Genomic DNA, 25,485 nt, shown 5'->3' with positions numbered 1-25,485 from the left:
CTTGCTCCCCCTGCCCCATCCACATGGCCTTTCTTTACATTCTCCAATGGAGCAAACTCATTTCCACCGCAGGGCCTTTGCACTTGCTGCCCCTCTGTCGGGAATGCTCTGCCCCCACCTGGCTCCTTCTTGCCATCAGGCCTTTGCTCAAATGTTACCTGCTTGGAGAGGCCTTCCCTGAGCAGCTTGCTAAGCTGTACACCCCCCTCTGCCACCCCCAGCCTCTTATTACAGCACCCTGGTTTACTGCACAGCATTGTCCCTACCCGAAATTATCTTGCTTCCTAATTTGTCAACTCTACTATTGTCCCCTCCTGGCTGAGCCCCTTGGTTTCTTGTTCTCTGCTGTATTCCCAATAACTGGTACAGTGCTTGGTACACACTAGGTGCTCCTTAAAGGCTGGAGGACAGATCAGACCTGGAATGGATTCTAGGGGTTGTCGAGTCCACCCTCCTCGCTTTACACATGAGCAAACAGGCTCGGAGAGAGGATGTGCGCTCCCTGTGGACACACAGTGAAGAAACGGTGCAGCTGGAAGGGGAGCCCCAGCTTGGCCTGTCTGGGAAGCCTGTGCTGTCAGGTGCTGACGACTGGGAACCACGAGCCCCCAGCAGGCTCCCACCTCACTCAGACTGTTCCCTCACTGAAGTTTGGGCTCCGGCTGCACTGGGTTTTGAACTCCCCACCCACGGTGCTGATGCAGATGTGGACAGTGGGAGCCTCCAGCACCATGTGACAGACAGCTGGCTGTTCTGGGGATTGGCATTCTCCGGGCTTTCTCTTGCATGCCGGCCTTTCATCCCTGGCTTGTCTCCTGAACCTCTGCCATCTCTCTAGCGGGCCCCTGCTGCCCTTGCCATTCCCCACCCGCCCAGGGAGCCCACCCCTGCTCTAGGGCAGGGGATCCCCTCCTAGAAGGGGGTTCTGGCCCTGGGGAAGGCCATTCCTCCAGGGCAAGGCCTGGAATTGCAGCTTTTCAGCACAAATGAAGAGCAGAGCAACGGCCCCGCAGCTGTCTGACCTATAGGACAAGGGGAGGTGCTTTAATGGACTGGTGTGTGCACTTTAGTGGATGCACACGTGTGCACACACACTCAGACATGCACATGTGCACACACATGTGCATGCACACACACTCTGTCACACAATGTGCACACACATACACGTGCATGCACACACTCAGACACATATACTCAAACACATATACGTGCATGCACACAATATGCACACACACATGTGAACGCACACACAGACATATACATGTGCATGCACACACACCCAGACACACATGTGCACACAAATACACGTGCATGCATATACTCAGGCACACACATGCACACACACATACATGTGCACGCACACATACTCAGACATACACATGTGCACACATATACACAAATAGATTTTACGAGGGTTTGGAGGCTGAGGGCTGCTCACAGCATCTCCCCTGCTTCTGCTCCAGAGTACGCCTGGAAGCTTTGCAGTGAGGAAGAGCCTTCATTTCAGAAAGGCAGTACTGTGCAGTGGTTAAAGGGAGCTCGTAGACTGCCTGGATTGGAATCCTGGCTCTGCTACTTGCTAGCTGGGTGACTCCCGGCAGGTCCCCTCACCTCTGTATGCTGTCATTCCCCATCTGTTCCATGGTTAAATCCGTATGGGTATTGCAGGGATTAAATGAGTCGAAATGTGCCTGGCACATGGTGAACATTACCTAAGTCACATGACTGTTTGCTATTGTTGTTGTTATTTCAAAATCAGAAAGAAGACAGGAAATGTTTTTCTCCTGCTGGGAGAGAAAACCCTGAGTTGAAGGGCAGTGGATGATCCGGGCATAGGAGGCCTGCGCTGGAATCCTGGCCAGCCCCAACAAGCTATGTGACTATGGGAAAGTTGCTTCCTCTCTCTGGCCTCAGTTTCTTCATCTATAAAATGGGGGCAGTGATATCAGCAGGGTCACCTCACCAAGGGGTGGCTGGGAGGAGCCAGTGTGATTGTGGACATGGCTGTACATGAGAGCCTGCCGCGTGCTAGACAAGGGTTGGCCTCGCCGTGGAGAGCCCACGGCCCACGTTACCCAGGTTGAGTTTGGTGCAGTTCCCGTCGGTCACTGGACACTTGTACACGTCTCCCGTCTGCTGGTGGCCATTGGTTTCCAGTGGGGCACCCACAACCAGCCTGGGAAGGAGGAGAAGACAATCAAAGACGCTGGGGCAGGTGCGCCTTCCCGACGGACGATGGACCTGGTGGGCAGTGCAGAGGGGAGGACGGGTGGGGAGCGCGGGAGGGAGCCCTATGGCAAATCCTGGAGGAGCCACCACCTGCAGACCCTCGAGCTGGGACCTTTGCCTCCCTGGGGGAGGGATGCCGGACTTTCAGCATAAAGTCACAGACCTGTGCCCATTCCGGGCCCTTGCCAGGGTCTGGAGAAACTGGCATGAAGTTCACACGGCCCTGCGACACGTGGGCTGGAGGCGAGGCAGTGGCAGAGGAGGAGGGTGCCTGAGCTGGGCCTTAACAGACGAATATGAGTTTGTCAAATTGCGAGGCGGGTAACGGAAGTCATTCAGGCAGAGGAACGATGCTTCCAGAGCCATCTGTCATTACCTGCAGGCTCTCAGTCCTCATCTTACGCGGAAGCCTTTCAGCTGGTGACCCAGGTGGGCCACTCAGTCTTTGCTCAAGGTGGACAAGGCAGCCGGTGGGCTGAAGAGGGGCCAGGCAGCCACACAGCTGGGCTTCCTGCCTTGAGCCTGCGCCTCTGTGACCTTCCTTGGAAAAAGTCTTTGCAGACGTGATTAAGTTAAGGATCGTGAGTTGAGATCGCCGGATTATCTGGGTGAGCCCTCAACCCGACAAGTGTCTGTATGAGTGACACGCAGAGGAGACACGGGGAAAGAGAAGGCCATGTGAAGGCGGAGGCAGAGGCAGGAGTGAGGCTGCCACAAGCCAGGGGACGCCTGGAGCCACCAGCAGCTGGGAGACTCAAGGAAGGGTTCTCCCCTGGAGCCTCCGGAGGGAGCGCGGACCTGCTGCCGCTTCGATTTGCGGCTTTTGTCCCCTAGAGCTGTGACGGGAGTACGTTTCTGTCCCTGTGAGCCACCCAGTGAGTGATCGTTTGTTACAGCAGCCCACACACACGCACGTTTCTAGGGACAAATGAGGATCTGCTTCCTCCTGGCCTGACAAGCCCGGTGGCCGCGCCCTGGAGGAAAAGCCTGTGACTCTGGGGCCCCGGCTGTGGCCCAGGAGAATCCTTGTCAGACTGGGGCCCTCTCCTTAGGGCTCCCCCAGCTCACCCCTCAAATCCGGCCCACCAGGGGGCAGCACCGTCGGGGGCCCAGAGTGGCGGGAGGATGCCAACCGGAGTGGGGCCCTCCAGGCTTGGGCCGCCCAGCTCTCTGCTCAGGCTGTAGGTGACCAGTGGCTCAAGAACAACAACCCTCTGCAGGAACAGTGGCGCTGTAAGGGGAGGGGCCGCCACAGCCCACCACGCCCTGGAAGCCTTCCAGACCCTGAGGGATAGAGAGTGGATGACTGCTGAGTTGGGGCACAGGGACGGTGAGATCTCCTGGAGCCCTTTACACCCTTTCTTCCAGCAGTTTCCCTCCGCCTGGCAGCATGGCCCAGAGGAGAAGCCTCTACCTGTTCCCCGGCTTAAGACGGCTGCGAGGAGCTGGGCAGGACGAGACTTCCGTGGCTTCTTGTGGTCAAACGCCCCCCGGCCCGGCCCCTGCCCACCTCGGCGCTGTCAGGACGGAAAGCCGGGCCCGAGGTGGGAGCGCACAGAGCTGTTTGAAATTAGGAGTTATGAAATAGGAGCTGAGGTTTCTCCCCTGGGGAGCCAGATAATGACAGATTCTAAATATATCCCCTTATTAAGCGTGCCTATTTTTGACTGGCAGGAATTAATTGGGTCCATAAAATCTGTTTGTCTAGACGAGGTGATTTTTGGCTGCTTAATTCTGCGAGGGATGGTGTGCTCAAGGTCACTCCATTCTTTCCAGCAAAAAAAAAATAAATAAATAAAAGAGAGGAAATAAGAGAGGTCAGTAGGGAACCTGGGCTCTGAGCTTGCTTCCCTAGCGGCCCCAGTTTTCGGGGTCAACCTGGTATGTGACTAAGTGTACCCAAGGGATGTGTCGCGTTCCCTCCTGGGCGCCACTGCCAGCGGGTGGGTGCTCCCAGAAAGCACCTCGCGGGGTGTCTCTGGGAGAGTCAGGCATGGCGCGTTCTAGATTACAGAAACCACGGCCATCTTCTAGAACAGCTAGCCCCACGTGTCTTCTAGAAAACACCCAGCAGCCGACGAGGGCAGATTCCTCATGACTCTTCCCATTGCACAGAGTGGACTGCTGAGGCCCAGCCGCCTACTTGTAGGGCCCCCGACAGGACAAGATCCTTGCACTGAGGATCCAGCGGCTGGGTCCTCATGCTGGGTCTGTTACGAGCTTCCTGTGTGGCCTTGAGAAGTCATTTAACTTTCCAGACCTTGTGGCTATGAAATGGAACCAGCAATTCCCACACTGCCTACCTCCCAGGGTCACCGGAAAGTCACAGGAGCTAAAGGCATTGAGAAATAGAAGAGGCCGTATCTAGGTAAGTTATGCATGAAGACTGGTGGCTTCCTAGAAGTTATGTGTCCTGGCAGTGGCCAAGATGGGACAATCTGGCAGTAAATTTACTAAGTCACCGGGACTCCAAATTTGCAGCAAGACTGGGCTTTGTCCTTTTCAAAGAACAAGTGCCGCCCCCATACATCCTGTCTCCATTCTCTTGGACCTCATTTCCCAGGGGGTCCTCAGCACTTCACGAGGTAGGAGGGCAGGGCTTACTGTCCCCATAATACAGATGCAGAAACTGAGGACCCAAGAAGGGAGCTGACCCAGGTCCCGCCGTTTGTTCATGGCAGGGCTGGGACTGGCGTTCTCCTGGGACAGCTTCCTCTGTGTTGCCTGTGAGGGGAGGGACTGGGTCAGCGCTTCTCTCCATTTTCGAGTCTGGGCATTACGTGTGCCTGTCGGGCTTGAGGTTTCGAGGACATGATTCAGTCTGTTTGAGGGGATAACTGCCGAAGCGCAGGGAAAATGTTCACGTCACCACCGAGACCAGCGAAATTGCTCCTGGGGTCTGGCACCCCTGCCACCCGCTGCGGCCTCAGCTTTATATAGCCATCTGCAGTCTAAGGGCCTGTTGTGCCTCTCCATGGCTGGATACTCTATATGTTCTGGCGTGGGTACCAGTCTGCTCGGCAAACCCAAAGGTTGTGGCGAGCATCGGGCGGTTTCCATGGGCTGTGTGTCGTGAGTCACAGGCTGTGGGCTCCTGGCGTTCTTCCTGTGCAGGCGCAGGGAGCAGGGCCCGGACCGATGGGAGAACTGGCAGCAAAAGTTCCAGCCACAGCCCCGTAGGACCCCTTCCCTGGCGACCACCCTGTAAGCAGGGTCTTGTCAAGGGAGGATGCTCCCCGTGGAGATGGCCACCTGAGGAAGGCCACTGTGGCCCTGCCAGGTGCTGGGCTCTTTGGCTCTCAGCAGGACACGGGCTAAGAGAAGTGGCCCCTGGCTCTTGGGCCCTCCCACCTGACTCACTCCCTCACACCCTCCCCAACAAGCCTCCACGGGGACTCATCCCAAATTCTGCTTATCCTTAGCTCCATCTTTCGGCAGTTTTGGTCTCCAAACTTTTGGAATTGCAATCTCTTGTCAGAAGAAAGATGACATGTATCCCCAATATGTGTAAATTTATATGTAAATTACATCAGCGTAAACCATCAATTTGTATATTAAATATTAGGAATCCTGTTTTTTCAGATAAAATATAAGTCTAATAGAACTCAAATCATTTTATTTCTGTACCCCCGTATATCGTACAGCACTTCCCCAGAGGTGTGCAGACCCCATCCTGGACCCCATCCGTTTGCGATCTAGAACAATTCCCACCTGCTCCAGGAAGCCCTCACTGATGACATAAACCGCCTGTAATCCCTGCTGCCTGGTGTGGCCAATGTAGGCATGTCATGATTTCTTGAGGTCTGAAATGTCCTGATCTGTCCTGCTGCAGCAGTGTAGGGTGGTCTTAAAGGCACTCAGTCGGGAGGTACCCACTGATGGATCTGAGCTTGTGTGACAGGCTACAGCGGCAGCAGTTTTGGGAGCTGTTTGGTTTTGTCTCTAGCCTAAGAGGAGCACCCAAATCTATTGCTGGAAAAAGGGTTGCTGAGAAACCAAGTCCTAAATATTTTTCTTGCATAGAGGTTCTATGGAGTGACCCTGCTTCCATTCTAAAGTCAATGTGATTGCTTCCCTGGCTTCCACTGCCCTCTTCCCAATAGTTTTCATTTTTGTTTGAGGATCCAGGGAGTCTAGCCCTATTCCAAGTTCCAGGGATGGAACACATAGCTCAGTGCAGGCCACTTTAATCCCACAGCTGCAGTGATTGAGTCAGGGTGGGCAAATGACTTAAATCATCCCAATCAGAGTGACTCTTGGGACTTCTGCTTGGCATGTAGGGACCATAGTGGTCTCTTTTCTCTGGATGACCTTGTGTGTGAATGCAAGGCCTGAAACTCTTGGCAGATGTTTTGTGATGATGAAGGTATGAGCTGATGCATTGAGTGGGGAGGGATGAGAGAAGCATCAAGAGAAGGAGCTAGAGTCCTTATGATACTGCAAACCCCTGGATCAAACTATGCCTGAAGCCTGAACTACCATTGGACTTTCCTGATATATGAGCAATAACGACCTTTTGCTGTATTAGTCTGAGTTTTTAGGTATTTATAATTGAAAGCATTCTAGCTTTTAGAGTGTATAAGGCCAAAAAAGGCACACACAGTTAAAATTACCCTTAGAAATCCCATATATTGCCATGCTAGAAGAGAAACATGGCAACCGAGATCAATGAGGGAGGAGCAGATTCACATGCCCCAGCTCCATCTGGGGTGGGTGAAATTGCCAGACCATGTATATTATTTCTCTCTTGTTGAACCGAATGCATAAAACCGTTCCCTGGCCCAGCCTGGTGGGAACAGAAACCTTTTTGTTCTATGTGCATCCCATTTACAACAGCTGCTCAGACAGGGAACCCTGCACTCCAGATGTTGCTGGTTACCTGGTAACTGGCTTTAAGACCATCAGAGCTGGGAGGAAACATGAAGGTTCCTAGGGCCAGCCTTGGGCGAGCCATCGAGGCCCAGAGCAGGGAAGTGCTGTGTCTGAGGTCTCAGAGCAGGCAGAGGCAGAGCTGGCCTGGTGCACGGCGTCCTCACTCCCAGGGCAGTGCTTCCCCCAAGCTACAGAGGGCAGACAGCCTGGAGGCAGGGGCTGGGGCTCTAGGCCCCACTCAGCCTTTTCTTGGCTGTGTCTGGTGAGGCAGGTGTGAGCAGCTTAGCTCCCCAGCAGATGGGGGGAGCCTGAGGCCATGGGCACATAAAAACCATTAGAGGTTTGGGGAAGGACGAAGGGAACCTCCAACTGATGGGCCTGCCTCTGGAGGAGGTCCTGAGCCCAGAGGCTAGCGTGGACTGCCTGGGAGGGGCAATAAGTGAGTCTGATCCCCTCCCCGGCCAGCCTCACGGTCCCTCTTTGCAAGGCCTGGGCCTCATGTCCCAGAAAATCCAATTATTACTAATTATCCTTTTCGTTTTCATGAAGCACTTTCTTTAATTGCACTTGATTTTGATCACTGGCAGGGCAGTTTATATCTGAGGCTCAGAACGTGGATGTAATAAGCCTGCAGAGAGATTGATCAGTTTAAGATCCGGGACTCCAAATCCAGTGCTCCTTTCACCATTGTGAAGAACTAGAAAGCTCAGTGGGGCCTGTCCCCACAGGGCCTCTTGCCCCTCTCCTCTCTCATCCCATTCCCTTCCTCACCTGTTCCTCCCCCTCAGCAACCCCATCCTCCAGCTCAAACCCACACTGGGCCCTGTGTCCCTTTTCTGTCCTGGCTTCATTTTCCTTTTCTGAAATCATGTAGGGAAATCAGGGAGAGGGTTTCACTTGAGGAGCCAAGAACCCAAGGGAACGAAAGAAAGACTATTCCTTTAGAGAGGCCTTTTCTCTCTCGATGGGAAATGTAATCTCCTCCAGCCAGTGTGAGCACAGCGGCTGGTGTGTCCAAGGTGGGGCTGGAGGAGCACTGGGCACAGCAAGCCCGAGGGCCTGCTGGGTGGGGGCTCTGGGCTGCACAGGCTGGGGGTTGGGTGTGTAGGGAGAGCCTGCCCAGGGACCCGCTGGCTCCTGCAGGCCTTCCTGGGCTGGCTGCAGGGGCTGGGGGTTCACCTTGGCTCACACATGTGGCAAGGCCTGGACTCTTGGGGGCTGAGAACGTGAGGATCCCTCTGTTGCACATCCCTTATTCTCCCTGCCTCCGTAAAACCCTCATCTGAGATGGGAAACCTTTGTGTGTGTGTTTTAAAGCAAATACATATATGTGATGATAAATTTTATGTGTCAACTTGACTGAGCCACAGGGTGCCCAGATATTTGGTCAAACATTATTCTGTGTGTTTCCGTGAGGTTGTTTTTGGATGAGATTAACATTTAAATCTACAGACTGAGTAAAGCAGATTGCCCTCCCTCACATGGGTGGGCCTCATCCAGTCAGTTGAGGGCCTGCATAGAACAAAAGGGCTGATCATCCCCCGAGTAGGAGAGAACCCTCCCTGCCCACCTTGGAACTGAGACATCAGCCTTTCTCTGCTTTCGGACTTGAACTGAAACATTAGCTCTTCCTGGACCTTGAGCCTGCCAGCCTTCAGCCAGGAGCTACACCACTGGCTCTCGGGAGCCTCCAGTTTGCAGACTCAGCCTGCACGTCCTGGGATTTGCCAGTCTCCATAATTGTATGAGCCAATTCCTTGTAATCAATCTCACACACACACATCGTGTTGATTCTATTTATCCGGACAACCCTGATTAATACATATACATAGTGCTTATTATAGTCCAAGTACTTTCCATATATTACTTCACATGGCGCACGGTCCAGGCCCGCATTCATTCACTGACTCATTGATTCGTATACATTTACTCCTACTAATGCACCAAGCCCGGGGCACGGTGGTGAACATGACATCATCCCTGCCTTCAGGAGGCCTCCAGTCTAAGAGGACACAGGCAGGCAGACAGGCAATGACAACACAGCAGTGGTTGTCAAAGTGGTTCCCAGACCAGCAGCATCGGCCTCCCCTGGGAGCTTATTAGGCATGTAACGTCTTGGGCCCTGCCCCAGACCACCGAGGGGATCAGAAAGTGGAGGCGGGGCCCAGCGTCTGCGCTTGAACGAGCCCTCCAGGGCATTCTGATGCACACTGACGATCGAGATGCTTGAGAAGCGCTTACATGGGGGAAGCAGAGGCATGACCCTCGCTGGGCTCAAAGCCCCAAATCCATCCCAGTAAAACCCCCCCGCTTCATGTCTTCCGAGGCTCTGTATCGCCTCACTGCTGCTCAGCTCTCTGTCCCACTTTTACCGGGGCTGCTCTGAATGCTGCGCACAGCCGGGTCCTCTCAGTCATCTTAGGGATCATCTCCAAGGCCACCTCTCCAAAGAGGCCTTTTCCTAACCACCTGCCGCTTCCCTTCTCACCAGCCTGCCTGGTCTTCCTCGAGTACTTTGCAGTGTCTGATGCTGGCTTCTTTGTGCACCTTTTCGTCGTCCTTTTCTCCCTGTAGAATTTAAGCTGCGAGGGAGCTACGGCCTTGTCAGGTTTGCAGCTGCAGATACCCCAGCACCCAGAAAAGCATCCTGCACAGAGTAGGTCCCGAAATACAGCTGCTGAATGAATTAGCAAATCACCTGGCCTAGTGGGCTGACTGTAACCTGAGGGTCTGCAGCTTGGGACCACTGGCCACAGGCCCAGTTGTTCTTATCTTCTGACACCTGTTGGCCCAGCTGGGAGAGTAGAGCAAGCTTTAGCGGAGGAATCAACAGACTTCACACCATGGCCTGAGACAAGGCCATTGACTGGCGTGGGCCTCAGTGTTCTTGTCTACCAAATGGGACTGACCATACCTGGGCTGTTTACCTTCTAGAGTTTTGAGGCACAGCTGTTCCTGGCCTTGCTAGTCGCCAGAATCACCAGGGGAGTTACCAATACAGGTCCCTGGACCTCACTCCAGAAGGTTCTAATTCAATCCGTCTGGGGCAGGGCCCCAGAATCTGTATTTTTAGAAGCTCCTGGATGTGCAGGTCATGTTGGGGACCCTTGTTGGGGAAGCAACTGAGGAAGCAGATAGGAGGCCCTCTGGACAAGCGAAGAGCACTTCTGCCCCGGGACCTTCCACTACATATGAGGGTCATGACCAGAGTGACCTCTTTGACCCTCCAGGTCACCCTGGATTGGTATTTATTTATTTATTTGTTTATGTATGAGTCTAGCTCTCTTTAGGCTACAGTGGTGTCATCAAAGCCCATCGTGACCTCAAACTCCTGGGCTCAGTCTTATTTATTTTTTAAAAATTTGTTTTGTTTCTTTTGGTCATAAGAAAATACGTAAGAAATATCTACTTTAATTGGTACAAAAAAGTACTAACTTATTTAAAAAGTATGATTATCCTGGGCATGGTGGCTCACATCTGTAATCCCAGCGCTTTGGGAGGCTGAGGTGGGAGGATCACTTGAGGCCAGGAGTTCATAACCAGCCTGGGCAACATAGGGAGACCCCATCTCTATAAAAAATTTAAAAAATTAGCCAGGCATGGTGGCGCATGCCTGTACTCCCAGCTACTTGGGAGGGTGAGGCAGTAGGATCGCTTGAACCCAAGTGTTTGAGGTTGCTGTGAGCTATGATTGCACCACTGCACTCCAGCCTGGGCAGCACATAAAAAAAAAGTATGATTACAATTTCTTTTCAGCTTGAAAGTCTTCTCCCTCCCCTTCTAAATTCATCTCTCTATAGAAAACTACCACTAGCAATATGGGGTACAGAAAATCTAGAACACAATCTAGAATTTAAAAATGGAATCATTCTACGTATGTGGTTCTGGGCATGCTTTTTTCACTTAATTATTTTGTACATGAACACCTTTCCGTGTCAGTATATATCAGTGCCCCCCTTGGACCCTGTGACTAGGACCCCTGCCCTGTCCTACTCCAGCCCATCTCTGGCTGTGCCCCTTCCTATGGAGTGAGGAGTCCTTGGTGTCGAGGAGACAGGACATGTAGAGACACGTCCTCCCACTCTGAGTGCCTGGGACGCTGGAACCCCTGCCCAGACAGCCCGGGGCTGCCTCCAGGGCCTGAGCAAGCCTCTCCTCTGGATCCTCCTGATGGAGGTCACACCACAACAGTGGCAGCCAAGGAGTGGCTGCCTGCCACGGGCGTGGACAGAGCTGGGAAGTGCAGGCTAGTGTCCGCGTGTGCAAGTCCCCTCGGTTATTGAGAGGAAGCTGTAGGTGGGAAGAAAAGATGGTAGGTTGTGGGCCAGAGCCTGCCTTTGCTTTCTTGCTCCAGGCCCCTCAGACGCTGGGGGTGGACCCGGTAGAGACAGATAACACAGTTCTGCCTCATTCTCTAGAGTGGTTGCATAGTGTTGTACTTTTCTTTTTAACCATTCTCCTATTGATGGACATTTAAATGGTTCCAGCTCTTGTCCTATTGGTAGATGGTTAGGGGCCTTAAAAATTTTTCCTATTTCGTATCTTTTATCAACACTACTAAATAAAATGACCTCCATGCACAGGTGGCTGTGCTTAGCCATGAAATCCGTAGACACAAAGCCCACGCATGTTATTCCAAAGGGTGAAGTGGAGGCGGCCCCACTTGTCACATGCACACGGCCTGTTGACAAGATCAACATCTTTGTTGACAAGATCCCAACATCACAAATGTTGATTTCACAAGCTCGCTTTCTGGTTTGTCGCTCGTGACTTTGGGGTCCACCTCAGCTTACATCCAAACAGCACTTTTTTCCCTAAGTTGCAGAAGTTCTTAGAAGAGAAGAGGGAAGTGTGAGGGAAAGTGACCACAAAGGACCTCAACCCATTTGAAGGGAAAACGAGAAGCTCACCCACTAAAAGTGGCCAGCTCGTGCCGTTTAGTTAAAGGGTGTCAACCTCTCGGCACCCCTCCCCTCCTGTACCCTAATGCCAATCTCACAGGGCTGCTTGTGGCTTCCCAACATGCCCGCGTTCTCGCCTTCCTGCCTCTGCACGTGCAGTCCCCTCACCCCAGACTCTCTGACCGTCCTCTTGCATCTGCCCTGCAGCGCCCCTTGCTCCAGGAAGCCCTCGTTGGTCTCTCAGCTGATAGCCCTCTCAGCTCCTGTGATGCTACATTTGCACCTCTCTTGTCGGTATCTTTTCTCTCCGCTGGATGATTTGCCCCTAGATAGCAGAGAGAGACCTGGATGCATCTTTATTTATTTATTTATTTTTGAGACAGAGTCTGGCTCTGTTGCCCAGGCTAGAGTGCCCTGGCGTCAGCCTAGCTCACAGCAACCTCAAACTCCTGGGCTCAAGCGATCCTCCTGCCTCAGCCTCCCGAGTAGCTGGGACTACAGGCATGCGCCACCATGCCTGGCTAATTTTTTCTATATATATATTTTTAGCTGTCCAGCTGATTTCTTTCTATTTTTTGTAGAGATGGGGTCTTGCTCTTGCTCAGGCTGGTCTCGAACTCCCGACCTTGAGCGATCCACCCGCCTCGGCCTCCCAGAGTGCCAGGATTACAGGCGTGAGCCACCGTGCCCGGGCCTGGATGCATCTTTAAATCTCTCCCAGTGCTGCTCGACGTATCTTGCACACAGTCAAGGCTTAATAGTTGTTTGTGGGGTGAATGCACACGTGTGCTGGAGAAGGCTGCTCATTTTGCAAGAACGAGTCTCAGGAAGGTGGCTGTGGTCTGTTCTCCCCCCAGAGAGCCGAGTGTACAGTATAAAAATCCCTCTTGTCTTTTCAAAATGCCTGATAAACCCTGGCTTGTTTTTCCAAGTCATGTTCAGAGTGTTTTTTTCTTGCAGTTTTATAACAGCTCTCTCCTCCAAAAATGAAACGTAAACACAGCCCTCGTTTGGACAGAAGTTTCTCAGCGGAATGTATAGCTTTCATTTCTGGGTGTGTGTACGTCTCACAGCTCCTCAGCTATCGCTCGGGAGCGAGGAAAAGGGCTCAGCATTCCCTGCTCTCCCTTCCGGGCTGGGTTGCTTCCTTTGGTCCTTAATTAGGACAGCGACACTCTAAGTGTGCCCGGCACACACACACAACAACTGTGCCCATCGTACCGTGAGCAGGGAGGTGGCCAGCCGAAGACAGCTACGCCCATTTGACAGCGGGAGAAAGCAAGGCCCAGAGAATGCCAGGACTGACCGCAGATCACACGGCTGGGTAGAGGCTGATGCAAACCTGGGGCACTCATGATCCCGACTGTGTCCACCAGCCACGTGGACTTGGGTCATGTAGGAAAAGGAGAAGCCCCAGAGGTGAAAGGACAGATGCTCTTTTTAGTTCATGGCCCGTTGACATGTAGATCTTTGCTCTACCCCACTGGGGCTAAGTGAGTCACCTAACCTCGCCGGGCCTCAGTTCCTCATCTGTAAAGTGAAGGACTGGGACAGGTTCGGTCCAAAGAAACAGTTAAGGAGTACTTCCTGGGTGCTGGGCTCTGTGAACATGAAGACGAATGAAGCACAGGCCTCACCCTTTGGTCGGGGCCAGGAGACCCGCGCCTGGTGACTTCAGTGCAGAGAGCAGTGCCCAGGCGTGGTGGGGCGCAGAGGAAGGGCTCTCGCTCAGCCACCCGGGAAGCCTTCCCGGAGCAGGCAGCGTCTGGACGGAGGCTTGCACGATGGGTGGGTGTCACTCAGGTGCAGAGGGCTGGGAGAGTCCCATGTGGTGCCAGTGCTGATGTGTGTCATTTCTAAGGTGCCCTCCACAGTGGCGGCTGGGCCAGGATGAACCCAGAGGGACAGACAAGTCCCTCCCTTCACGGACCTCGTGGTGGAATCATCCTCAACCCAGGCTCGTGCCATTCACCCGTGTTCTTCCTGCCCAGCCGCGCCTCCCTGGCTTCCGAACCCCCTCCGTCATCCCCCCACTCATCCAGAGAGCTCTCCTGAAAGCGGCCCTGAGCACAGACCGATGGTTAGATGTCTGCATGGGTTGACAAGCATCACACTGTCCCCTGGTCAGGTTGCCCCCACCTGCTTTCTGGGGGTCCCTAAATTCCTGCCACTGGTCACCCCTCTGGATCCAGGCATTGAGGGTCACTCTCAACGTAAGCCTGGAAAGGAGTTAACCCAAGAATCCATGAGAACTCACAGGCTTCTTAAAAAGGATTAAGTCAGTGATTCCAGCACTTAGCTGGACATTAGACTCACCTGGAGGTAAAAATACAGATTCCCAGGCACCACCTCTAGAGAGTCTGTCTGGGCAATTCCTGGGCTCGACTGAGAAATCTGTATCCTTTTTTTAACTTTCCAGGGTGATTCTATTCTGCGGCCAGCTTTGGGAGCCCATGGATTATAGCAATTTTACCAGGTAATCACAAGGCTTTGAAATAACAACAGGAAACAGTTCACCTGGGGACAGGGCACAGGATGCCCAGCTAAGGAATAGTTAGCAAACACTGGGACATGCAGTCACCTACTTTCACAGCATTTTATACGAATAAGCGAATAAACTGACGCACAGTGAATGTTTGGGAAGGTTATTATGTACCAGGCATGGTGCTCGGGGCTTCCCCTGGCATTAACTTAATCTTCCCAATAACCCGAGGCAGAGAGACAGCATTCCCATTTTGAAGCCAAGGACACTGCAACATGGAGAAGCTAAGTCACCCAGCTGGCGAGGGGGCGGCTGTTTGGCCTCACTCTCCTACGCAGGCCTCGCACCCGCTCCGGGAGGTAGACGGGGCACGGGAGAGCCCAGTACGCAGACGCCGGCCTTGGGCTGCGTCGGGGATCACGGGTTACGCAGACTCCTCCGAAAACTTTCTGTCTGTTTCAAACCTCAGGGTTATTTTCCTCCCCTCTCTCTGAATTGTGATTAACGGCTATTCTGACAGAATTATTCTTATTTTGAGGAGCCATAAAGAAACAGAAAGGCTAACTTGGACCATTGGAGGGTGAAGTCTGTCATTACGTTTTTGGAAACATCCTCCTCCTGGGTTACAAATCGTTGGCTCAGCAGTTGGGAGGTGGCAGAGGAGACAGTGAGGAGAGGAGCGACCCGCTGTCACAGAGCGAGCCATCCAGGGGTTGGGCCAGGCCACTGGCCACCACCCCCCTGCCCCACCACCTAACATTGCTCCAGCTGGGCCCTTCCAAGCTTTGCAAGGAGAAGGACGGGACATCTCAGCCTCTCCCGTACAGGGGCCACAGTCCCCAGGCCCTTTATAACAAGGACGCACAGCTTCAGACTTTCCTGAGATTTAGCTTGGGTCACACCCAGAATGTCTAGAATATTCTCTCCTTCTCTTGCTGCTTCTCCTTCTGTGGACCTGTGCCATACACCAAAGATGCAAAGATGAATGAAAGGCAGGCCCTACGCTTGGGGTGCTCACGGTTTCCCTCCCCTTGTTACTCTTTTGTTAGCTCTCCCTTTTCCATCTCATCTTCTTTTCTCTTTCCTCTTCCCATTTCATTTTCCATTTCTCTTAACTGGCTTTTTCTACAACTCTCTTTCCATATTTCTCTGCATCCTTGGCTCAGGGTGACTCATCACAGCCACACCAGGAAGAAAAGAGTCGAGAGGGAAAGCGGGGAGGATTCAGGAATTCAGCGGGAGGAAATCTCATCACGATGGCCTCAGGTCAAGGACAAGCCTCCGCCCTTGGCCCCGTGTCTGGGTGCTGCAGCTGTGTGGACAGGAAGGCGCCGAAAGAGAAGAAAAGTATTTGAAAAGTTGTGAAATCCCAAGGAGCCCTGATTCTGCACGAAAGAGTCAGGGAAAGTTAGAAGCAGGTGTTCTGTCCAAGCCTGGGGAAGACAAGAGCGAGGTTAAGGGGTGATTGATCGCAGTTCAGTGAGAAATCTCTCATGGATTTGTTTTTCTAATTGTATATAACCTTAAATAATGCCCACTGCACTCTGGTTTTCAATAAGAAGTGCTGTTTTTCTCGTTTTACAGCCTAACGGAATGGAAGCACACGCTGCCCTGAGTTAGCAACATCATGGGAAGCCGCCTTGATTGGCGGGGGCCGGGGGTCGGTGGGCAGGGGGGACCATTAGCGGGCCACCTGGCTCCCTCTGGCGTCAGTTATGATAATTGCAGATCGAGACGGAGGACCAGCCTTGGACACTCAAACCCGCGGACATACAGAAAGCCACTCAAGATGGGGGATTGCAGCAGACGTTTATTCTCTGCCTCGTGCGAGGAGCTCCCCTTTGCTTTCCCGCGCTGGCCTCAGTAAGGATGTTGGGGTCACAGAGGGAACGGCGCTGGCTTCAGAGAACGAAGGGAGGCGGGGAGCCCACAGGCTGCTGGGGTCGGGGGGATAGAGGGCGGGAGGAGGCGGTGGAGAAGATGCTGAGTTGGCAAGTCCCTCTGGCTTCCCCGAACTACCCAAATTAAATTTATTTTCTTTCTTGGAGGTTAGTAACCAGGAGAATTTCTTTTCCATGTTTCCACTACAGAGACTGCGCGTCTTCCTGCTGAAGCGTGCGGTGGTTGGCCCCTGCCTCGCTGAGTTCACACTAAGGATGCTCCGTGTCCTGAGGACTGGCCTCGGCCCCCTCTCTGGCTGACCACTTGTGTGTGTGTCCGAAGTTACCTGGGCCCTCGCTGACATGTTCTTCAATGTCTGGGACTTTTCTGTGTTGATTAGCATTTAAGAAAAAAAAAAAAAAGGAGAGAGGAAGAGACAGAGAGAAGAGGAGAGAAGAGTAAAAAAATCACCTGAGAGATGCAGCAGCCCTGGGAGCTGTTTCGGGCTGCACCCTAAATGCACGCACTGCCCCGGAATCTCGCCTGGGGCGGGGCTGACGGGGTCTCCCTGGTTGTCTCCATGCTGCTTTGTGCTCTGCAGGACCTGAAGGTGCCCCCAGCTCCCGCCAGCGAGGACAAATGTCTGCACTGCCACTCTGCAGCCCTCTGCAGCCCGGGCTGTTCTTGCTCGTGTGTGCTGGCCCGGGTCAGCGGTGGCTTGGCCTGGGGCCCTGGGCCGACATTTCCTCACAAGTACTGTTTCTCTCTCTCTCTCTCTCTCTCTCTCTCTCTCTCTCTCTCTCTCTCTCTCGTGCATTGGGTGGTTTCATCTTATCCCGGGCTTTGCTTCTGTAGTGATTTATCCTTAACCAGAATGAGTCATGGTGCCGGATTTTATTTGTTCCAGGAGAAAATAGCAGCGGGCATTTATGCTCTGTGGTGTTGGGAGCCTGCTCTAGGGGTGCAGGCCAGGAACAGAGCTTAGGACGTTCTTCAGCAAGACTTGCACAGCAAGGAGGGCCGAGGCTGCCGCAGGCCTGACCACCAGCACTGTCCCTGATGAGGGTCAGGCTTGGATAAGACGTGTCTTTCTGCCCAAACAACAGGTCCCAGGAGCCCTTTCCTCTGCCGGGACACCGTATCCCCTGTCGGGGTGGGGAGGGGTAGGCCAGCATAGGGAGCTAACTCACCAGCCCCACGGTAGACACTTTACCCACCGTCTGCTATTTCTCCCTCACAAGAGCCCTTTGGGACTCACGTCACCACGCCCATTTTACAGATGGAGAAACTGTGGTCCAGAAAGTAGACGTGAGGTGCTCAGGTTCACATGGCGTAGAAAGTGCCAGGTTGGGAAGGGAACCCAGCTGTGTGAGTTGGAAGCCTGAACGTTCCCTGTAGCGAGGAGGCGGGAGACCAGTGGCACCCTGAGACCACTCTGTGCCTGTGGAAAAGGGCCACACGTGGGAGCCGGGAAACCTCGGGGTTGGGAGAGGAGAAAATGGCAGGGCTGGAGGACATCACTCCTGGGCCTAGGCTTGATAAATGGTTTTCTAATTATTTTATTTTTTCAAAATTTTTAAAAATTAAAAATAAATTTTTTAATGATAGAGTGAAGCAGTGGGAGTGGAGATAGCTGGATTTTGTGGATTTATTCCTCATGGATTAATTTACCATCAACCCCAAATTCCACCATTAGTGGGCCCCTGGTTTTAGATATGGAAGACCCTAGTGAAAATGCAAACTCATGATCTAGGAAGCTCACTACATAAGGCCATTATAAAAGAATGAATGCCTCACCCAAGTGAGAATTTAGTTTAGGTGGATATCTAGTAAATCTTGAGATGTGGGGTCCAGGCTGGTGGGTGGACTAGCCCTCTGGCAGTTTTCACCTAAGTGTCTGTTAAGCTGGTAGAAATACCAGAAGCAAGGCTGGGCTGGTGGTGGTGGGAGACCTAGGTTTCAGTCTTGCCCACTGAATTGCTGTGTGACCTTGGTCTAGTCTCTTTCTATCTCTGGGCCTCAGTTCCCTCAACTGTAAAATAAGGGGGTTGGGGCAAATAATTTCTGAGACCCCTCCCAGCCCGGGGGAGATGCCACAGCTGGGAGAGCAGCCCTGAAGGCCAGGCCTGCCCATGGGCCTGCATGGTCCCTCTGTGCCTCCTGGGCCTCCTCCGGCCACCCTGGCTACCCTGTCCCCCTCCTGCCCCTACCAACCCACCTCTGCCTTAGGACCAGGGCCTGCTGAAGACTATGGTAATGGCGGCCCTATCTTCAGGCCAAGGAACTATCCCTTCTGCCTGGGGTCTCCACAAGTAGAAGACTCTGTATCATAGAGAAGTCTCCGGGGAGAGATGGGTATCGCTTGTGCCAGGCAGGTCCATCCCAACCCTTGTCCACCCCAGGGGCCGATGGGTGCCCACGCGCTGCTTGCTGCCAAGCCTCTGGGAGGTGGCGGTGAGGGGTGTTGGCAGGATCTGCACTCAGCAGTGATTCGCTTCCCAGCCTGGCGGGGTCCATCCACAGGACACCTAATCCTGCAGCCCTTTCAGCATCTGGCCACACAGCCCAAACTAAGTTGCTGCAAAAGAACCCCAAAGGACCCTTCAAAGAGACGGGAAGGCTGTCTAGGACTCCTTGTGACTCTGGGAGTCAAGCCACCATGTCTGTCCCTCCGTTGCCGGGGGCGATGAGAGTGATGCTTAAATTGCTCCTTTTTCCCCAAGAGAAGCTTCTGTTTCCAACGAGGACAGCCCAGGCTTTAGGAGACAGAGGCTCTGGTATCTTCTGCAGGTGCCAGCCCGTCTCCTAACTCCCTGTCTCTCCCACTCTGCTGGAAATCCCTTCCTGCATTGTCTCTGGGCCCAGGGCCCCTCCCTCTCGCTCCCCTTGTCCCTTTCTTTGTGCACAAACTCCCCCCCGGCCCCGCCCCAGCCCCAGCCCTGAGCCTCCGGCCCACTGCAGCAGGTAGGCAGGGGCCAGGCGCCTGCCCTGCCCCCCATGGGGACAAGACAGGCTGGTGAGACTAATGGCATTGGTGGCTTCACACAGAATCTGGGAGCGGGTAGGGACAGGGCAGCCTTCCCTTGCTTTGGCCACTCCTGAACCCCATCTCTATCAGAGACTTGGGTGAGGGAGTAAAGAGGGGTGGGGAGGCCGGAGGGAGGGGTGGGGAGGCAGGGACTGAGAGGGGAAGAAAGGAGGGGGAGAAAGCTGAGAAAGGAAGGAGCAGGGTGAGAAATCCGGAGATCAGGACGAGGAAATGGGTGAAGAGGAGGAAAGGGAGACAGAGAAGTAGGAGACGGCAGAGGACGGCACAGGGGGTGGGGAGGGGCCCGGTGGGTTACCCGAAGAGGGGATGAGCAGATCCCCTCAAAGATAGCCCTCCCCGTCCTCCTGCCCCACCTCTAGCCCCAGCTGTCTCTGGGCTCCCCAGGGCCCCATATGCGGGGACAGCTACACGATGCAGGGAGTTCTGTCTCTGCCTGGCATCACCTGTTTAAGACACTGGGAATGGACATCCCTGGGCCTGTGGAGTGTGGTTCCCAGACTGGCAGCACCAGCACCACCTGGCAAGTTCTAGAAAAGCAAATTCCACTCCCCCTAAGACTTACTGAATCAGAACCCCTGGAGGCGGGGCCCAGCAATGCAATTTAACAAGCCTTCCAGGGGTTTCTGAGACGTGGTGAAGTTTGAGAACCTTTGCTCTGGAATAGTTAATTCCAGACATCTGACACACATGACGGTAAAGCCTTGTAAGGACTCTAGACTTTTTTTTGTGTTAACATGTATCATGAATATTCTGTCACCTGCCTGGGGCTCTGGTCCTGGTGGAGGGTGTCCAGTGCTGCCAGCTGCCCAGTAGGCCCCCGGCGGCTTCTGGGAGAGGCACTCCCAGCTGCTGCTTCCTATCCAGGGCTGATAGGGCCTCAGGGTGCTGCGCCTGCTCTCCTCTTCCTCGCAATCCTCCCCTGCCCTCTGGGTCAGCTCTCCCTGCCGCTCCTGAGCCCTCTCTCCCTCCTCCCCACCCACAGCCCAGACACACTGCGGTTCTTCCCCAGCTGAGCTTCTTCCTCCCCGCTGCACAGAGCCCTTGGGATGTACATCTGGGTCCTCGCCCTGGTATCCCTGCCAAGCTGAAGGCCCCTGTCGCCTGCTGCCAGCTGGCCATCTGCATCCAGATGACCCTCGGATACTTCAAACCAGTGGGTCCAAAGCCTAGCGCGCCTGTTGGCCTAAAGCCTGCACCCTGTAGCTGGATGTTGCTTTGTGTTGACGACACCACCCTCTTCCCAGTCATCCTTCGTCCTTTTGCATCTCCAACCTTGCTTCCTTCTATTCTTGCCCTAGCTCACACTACTCCGTCCACGCTTGTGGTTCCTTGAACATTCTAAGCATGTTCCTACCTCAGGGCCTTTGCGCTTGCTGTTCCTTCTGCTTGGAATTCTCTTTTCTCAGATATCCATGATTATCTTAGATTCTTCCTGACCTTTGGGTCTCTGATCACCGTCACCCTGTCATCGGGGCCTTCCTTGACAGCCCGTATAAAGTAGCAGCCCTCACCTCCGGCCACTGCTCCCAAGCGCACTCACCCTGCCTCATGCTTTCCCATTGCGCAGATCACTACCTGACAGATGGTGGACAAACGAATAACATGTTTGCCCCGCTAGAAGAACAGCTTCTGTTCATCACCGAATTCCCAGTACCTATCCCAGGTACTCAAGAAGTATTAATTACGTGAATGAATGAATTGTTGATGCTTATAGAGCACGCCCCTTTCTCAAGCCCCCACCCCTGAGCTAGAGCATCCCCTCTGCTCACCTAGACATCGACAGCCTTCCCACCAGACTCCTCACCTCCAGGGCCTCCTCCTTTGAGTCCATCCTCCACATGGTAGCCAAACTGATCACCCGAAATTACAACTCTAGTGAACCACTCTCCTGCTCTAAAACCTCCCATGGCTCCCCACTACCTCCCAGACGCAGTCCCCTTATGCTGGTACGACCTTCACCCTCCCAGCTTTCAGCCTCACCTCTCTGCTTTCTGTACCTTCTCCTGCAGCCTTGCAGGACAGCATCCTTTCTCTGCACGTGGTTCCTTCTTTCTCACCTCTGCACTCTTGCCCATGCCGTTCTGCCCCCTCCATCTACCGTACTCTTCTCACCCACGTCTACTGCGAACATCAAAATCCTGCCCTTCCGGAAGCACCTCCTTCACAGCCCCCTTCCGCCTCACACCAACTCCCGTGATCCTTTTCACGCACCCTCCTCCCGGTACTCAGCATCGCCTGAGTTGTGAGCGCACATCCTCCCCCAGGATGGCTCACGACAGCACAGCCTCGTCTCTCTCATGAGCCCAGGCTGGCAGTGTGTCCGCAGGGGGCTGGGGGTGCTTCTGTTCTGTGTGCCCTGGGGCCTAAGCAGGCCCCTACCCTGAGGAGGGGAGTAGACAGATGTGGGCTCCACACCTGCTTCTGATACTTACTAATTATGTCAGCTTTTAGAGTCTCAGTTGCCTCGCCTGTAAAGTGGGGACAAGCCTCCTTCCCTTATAAGTTGCTCATGTCCCTAACCCTGTACTCAGGGAGTTCGCCATGGCCTCCTGCTCTTAAAGGTCACTGAGTCCCAGAGGATCCCCTTTTGGAGCTCGCTGGGGACTGTCTGGCTTCTGTTCCCCCAACACCCTTGAGGGAAGGAGGTGAACTGCCGGGAGCTACAACTTGTGCTCTCGCCAGGGGTGAGAGCTTCAGTGACAAGTGGGAGACTCGTGGGGCCCGGAGACTCATGGGGCTCGTCTCAGCACCGGGCAGCTTCCTGCTCCAGGGGACCAAAGGCTCGGAGAGGCCCTCTGCAGACCCTGCACCGGACCTTCTGGGACATCGAACGGTCTGAAAACCAAGCGACTTGATAATTTCGATGTAAATGCAGTAGAGTCATGTGGATTAAATTTCTCTGAAAATACACAAGGGCTTAAAAGGCAGGGGGCAGAGAACACTCAGCCTGGGAGGAATTTGTTTTCTCTTTCCTTCTGTGCGTCTGTGAGTGTTGTTATTGCTGCTAAAACCAAGGCATGTAGAAAACTGTTCAAGATGTCCGAGGCATCAGTGCACAGTCAGCTTGGCCTAATTTGAGTTTTGAATTGGGGCGCAGTGCGCAGAATGGGAGAGGTTAAGAAAATAAAGTGGCCACCCCATCAGGCCTGTCCCCTCATTCTCCAGGGGTTCTCCATTCTCCTTTTCCTCGGGGTTTATGCCCTTAACATTCCAGGGGGCTCACAGCTGGGTAAACAGGACACATCCCACTGGCTGAGGTGGGAGACAGCTGGTGGGTGCTTCTCTGGGGCAATGCTGGGACCTGGATTTGGGGGGCAGGGGCTGGGGACTGAGGTTCTTCCCCACTGGCATCTTCCTATCACATATCCTCAGGAGGTCCCGGTCTCCCTGCTAGAGTCTCCTGGGGAAGTCTGTAAAAAGCAGATCCCTGGCCTTCTCATGGGCCCAGGAGATACAGCCCAAGGTATGTGAGCTCTGCCTTACGGGTTGAAGCCAGGTCCACATCCAGGAGGCAGGAAGAGCCTGGGTCGGAGGGAGCCTCTCAACCAAGTCACCTTGCTTGCTTGGTTTGGTTGCTTACTGGCTGCAAGTGACTCAATCCTCATTTCCTGTTTTGTTGGTTACAAAATACATTCGCTTGTTTTGGGTATTCTTTGGTCTTGCCTAGCAGCCTGAGACAGGTAAGCACATTCCCATTTTACACATGAGCACACAGAGGTTCAGGAAGGATGGGAGAGCGTCTCCCGAGGTCTTCCTCCAAGTGGCAGAGGGTTTGCACTTCAAACTTTTGCTCTTGCCCTTCCTTTGAGGTGCCTCCTGGCATGGAGCTGACCCAGCACACCCCACTGGTGTCACACGTAATAGCTAGCCAGTGTGTCCCAAATGACATTGGCATCAACCTCTCTTTTCCCACAGTCAGCACCCACAGGGTCCTGGTCTGAATAAGATTCTTGGAATGCTGCCTGCAGGACAGGGAAATGGAGGCCGGTGGAGAAAGCAGGGAGGAGAAGCAACCCAGTAGGACATGCCGTGGGGAGGGGGATTCTGGAAAGGCCCAGGGTGCTCCTGTCCATTCTGCATGTGGCTTGGCCCTGTGGCTCCCCAAGGCCACTCTGTCTGTTTCTCTCAGTTTAGTGGTGGCAGTAAACACGCCGAGGCCCTGTGGCTGCAAAGTGACCCTGCCCATCCGGGCACCAGTTTCCTCCCCCGATGCTCCTGGCTGCACTGGGATCAGCAAAAGTCGCAGGGAGTCAGTTCTCTCATATCTTTCTGCTCCTCTAAGCCCAATCTCCAAGACCCTGTTCAAATGCCCCTCTTCTGTGAAGCCTTTCCAGAGACCCCAGACACAGAGATGTCTCCTTCCAGGCTCTGGCTGGGTTTCCGCCGTGAGCAAGACGCTGTGCTGGGGGCTACAGAGAGGCGAAGCTGGTGTCCAGGAGGAGAGGTGGGCTGCGGGCCTCAGTGGCTCCAATACGAGGTGGGAAGTGATACGTGCCCGCGGTGAGAAGGCTTGGGGAGGTAAGGTCATTTTAGGATAGGAGAAAGACCCAGAAAGCCTTTATGGAGAAAGTAGCCTCACAAAGATGACTATAATTAACACCAGGTCATATTTTGTTTTGTATTGTTTTAAAATTATTTCAAGGATATTCATGTTGCCCCCTCAACTGCTCTATGACTTACTTGAGAGTGAAACCATGTTTTACTAATAACGATGTTTTCCAGAGTCCAGCAAAATTTATTAACAGATGCTCGATAAAAAATATTGGTCAAAATAAATTCTGTCTTGGAAAAGTCAGTTCAACTTCACGCCATGTAAACAATGCGGATGTCGTGCATCTTATGTCTGGGCTGGTTGGAAGAGGTTCAAGTCATTCAGTCTGTCAAAACATGTTCTCTGAGCACCTACTAAATGGCAGGACTTGCACGCCTGCTTTCAGGAAGAAAGACAATGAAGTAGGCAATTGCTATCCAGGTTGAGAAATGCTACGAAAAGGAAAATACAGAATCCTATGGGGGTAACTAATCTAGCGATAAGAAGGGATGGTCAGAGAAGGTTTCTCAGAGGAAGTGATTATCTAAGTTGAAAAAAGAATGTGGAAGAGAACTTTCAATTCCAGCCATAAACAACTGTGAAAGCTGAACAAAATATATAAAATAACTATTTCCAGGCACGGGACAGCAATCAAAGCAGAGCTCAATATTTGCGAGAAGAGAAGTACAGGAGCTGAACCCACACTCGCCTCAGTTTTCTCTCCAAGGACGTTTTCCTTGGTGCAGCACAAGGAAATATGGGACAGAGAGCAGCAGTCTTGCTGGATGGAGCAAACAGTGATTGCTGTTGGGTCAGCAAAAATGACTAGGATTTGGGTGGGGCAGGTACTAGGAAGGAGAAATCTACAGAAAAACTCCCTAAAACTCTGTGAAAAGTTTCCTTCAGGTTCTTGGCTGACTCCTAAACTGTGTATGCATGGTATGAGACTCTAGAAAATCTATCAGAAAACAGCCACCTGAAGCAAAGATTTTAGAGGCTACCACCCAGTGATGGTGGGGGGGAGGTGTTGGGGTTCATGACCAGCCAGAATGTAGAGAACTTAGTGAATAGTCTGGGCGTTCATTTGAGACCTCAGAAAATCTATGTTCTAGGAGTAAAGACCACATCTTAGGAATAAAGGCAACCTAGATTAGACCTGCCCTGACCAAGGCCCAAAGCATGCCTTGATAAGATCTAGATGATTTCACCAATAATTTTACTACCTATCAGAACAGAATGTAGCATCTTTTAAAGGAAATTAACATAATTTATAGCCTCTACTGCGTAACATCCATAATATTCAGCACGGAATAAATAAATTACTAAGCAAACAATCAGGAAAAAGTCACCTATAACCAACCATGAGATAAAATAGTCACTAGAAGCAGACCAGAGATGATACAGATATTGGAGTTAACCAACAAGGAATTCAAAATAATTGTGATTAGGTTAAAGATAATAGAATAAAAGATGGACAAATGGGATAAAGAGATTATTGTGACAGAATTAGAATCTGTAAAAAAGAATCATATGGAAATTC

General features: G+C 52.9%; 1 protein-coding gene across 1 annotated transcript in view; it reads right to left on the bottom strand.

The window, feature by feature from the left end:
• ITGA11 (integrin, alpha 11) overlaps positions 1 to 25,485 on the bottom strand; it is a 124,880-nt gene that overhangs the window by 60,642 nt on the left and 38,753 nt on the right. Inside the window, exon 3 of the mRNA XM_012664826.1 lies at positions 2,076 to 2,176. Within this exon, the coding sequence (XP_012520280.1) occupies positions 2,076 to 2,176 (101 nt within the window). The remainder of the gene's footprint in view (positions 1 to 2,075; positions 2,177 to 25,485) is intronic.

Source organism: Propithecus coquereli, unplaced genomic scaffold (genome assembly GCF_000956105.1).
Source record: "Propithecus coquereli isolate 6110/MARCELLA unplaced genomic scaffold, Pcoq_1.0 Scaffold92, whole genome shotgun sequence".
NCBI classification, from domain to species: domain Eukaryota; kingdom Metazoa; phylum Chordata; class Mammalia; order Primates; family Indriidae; genus Propithecus; species Propithecus coquereli.
This window is presented reverse-complemented; position numbering and strand designations above follow the sequence as displayed.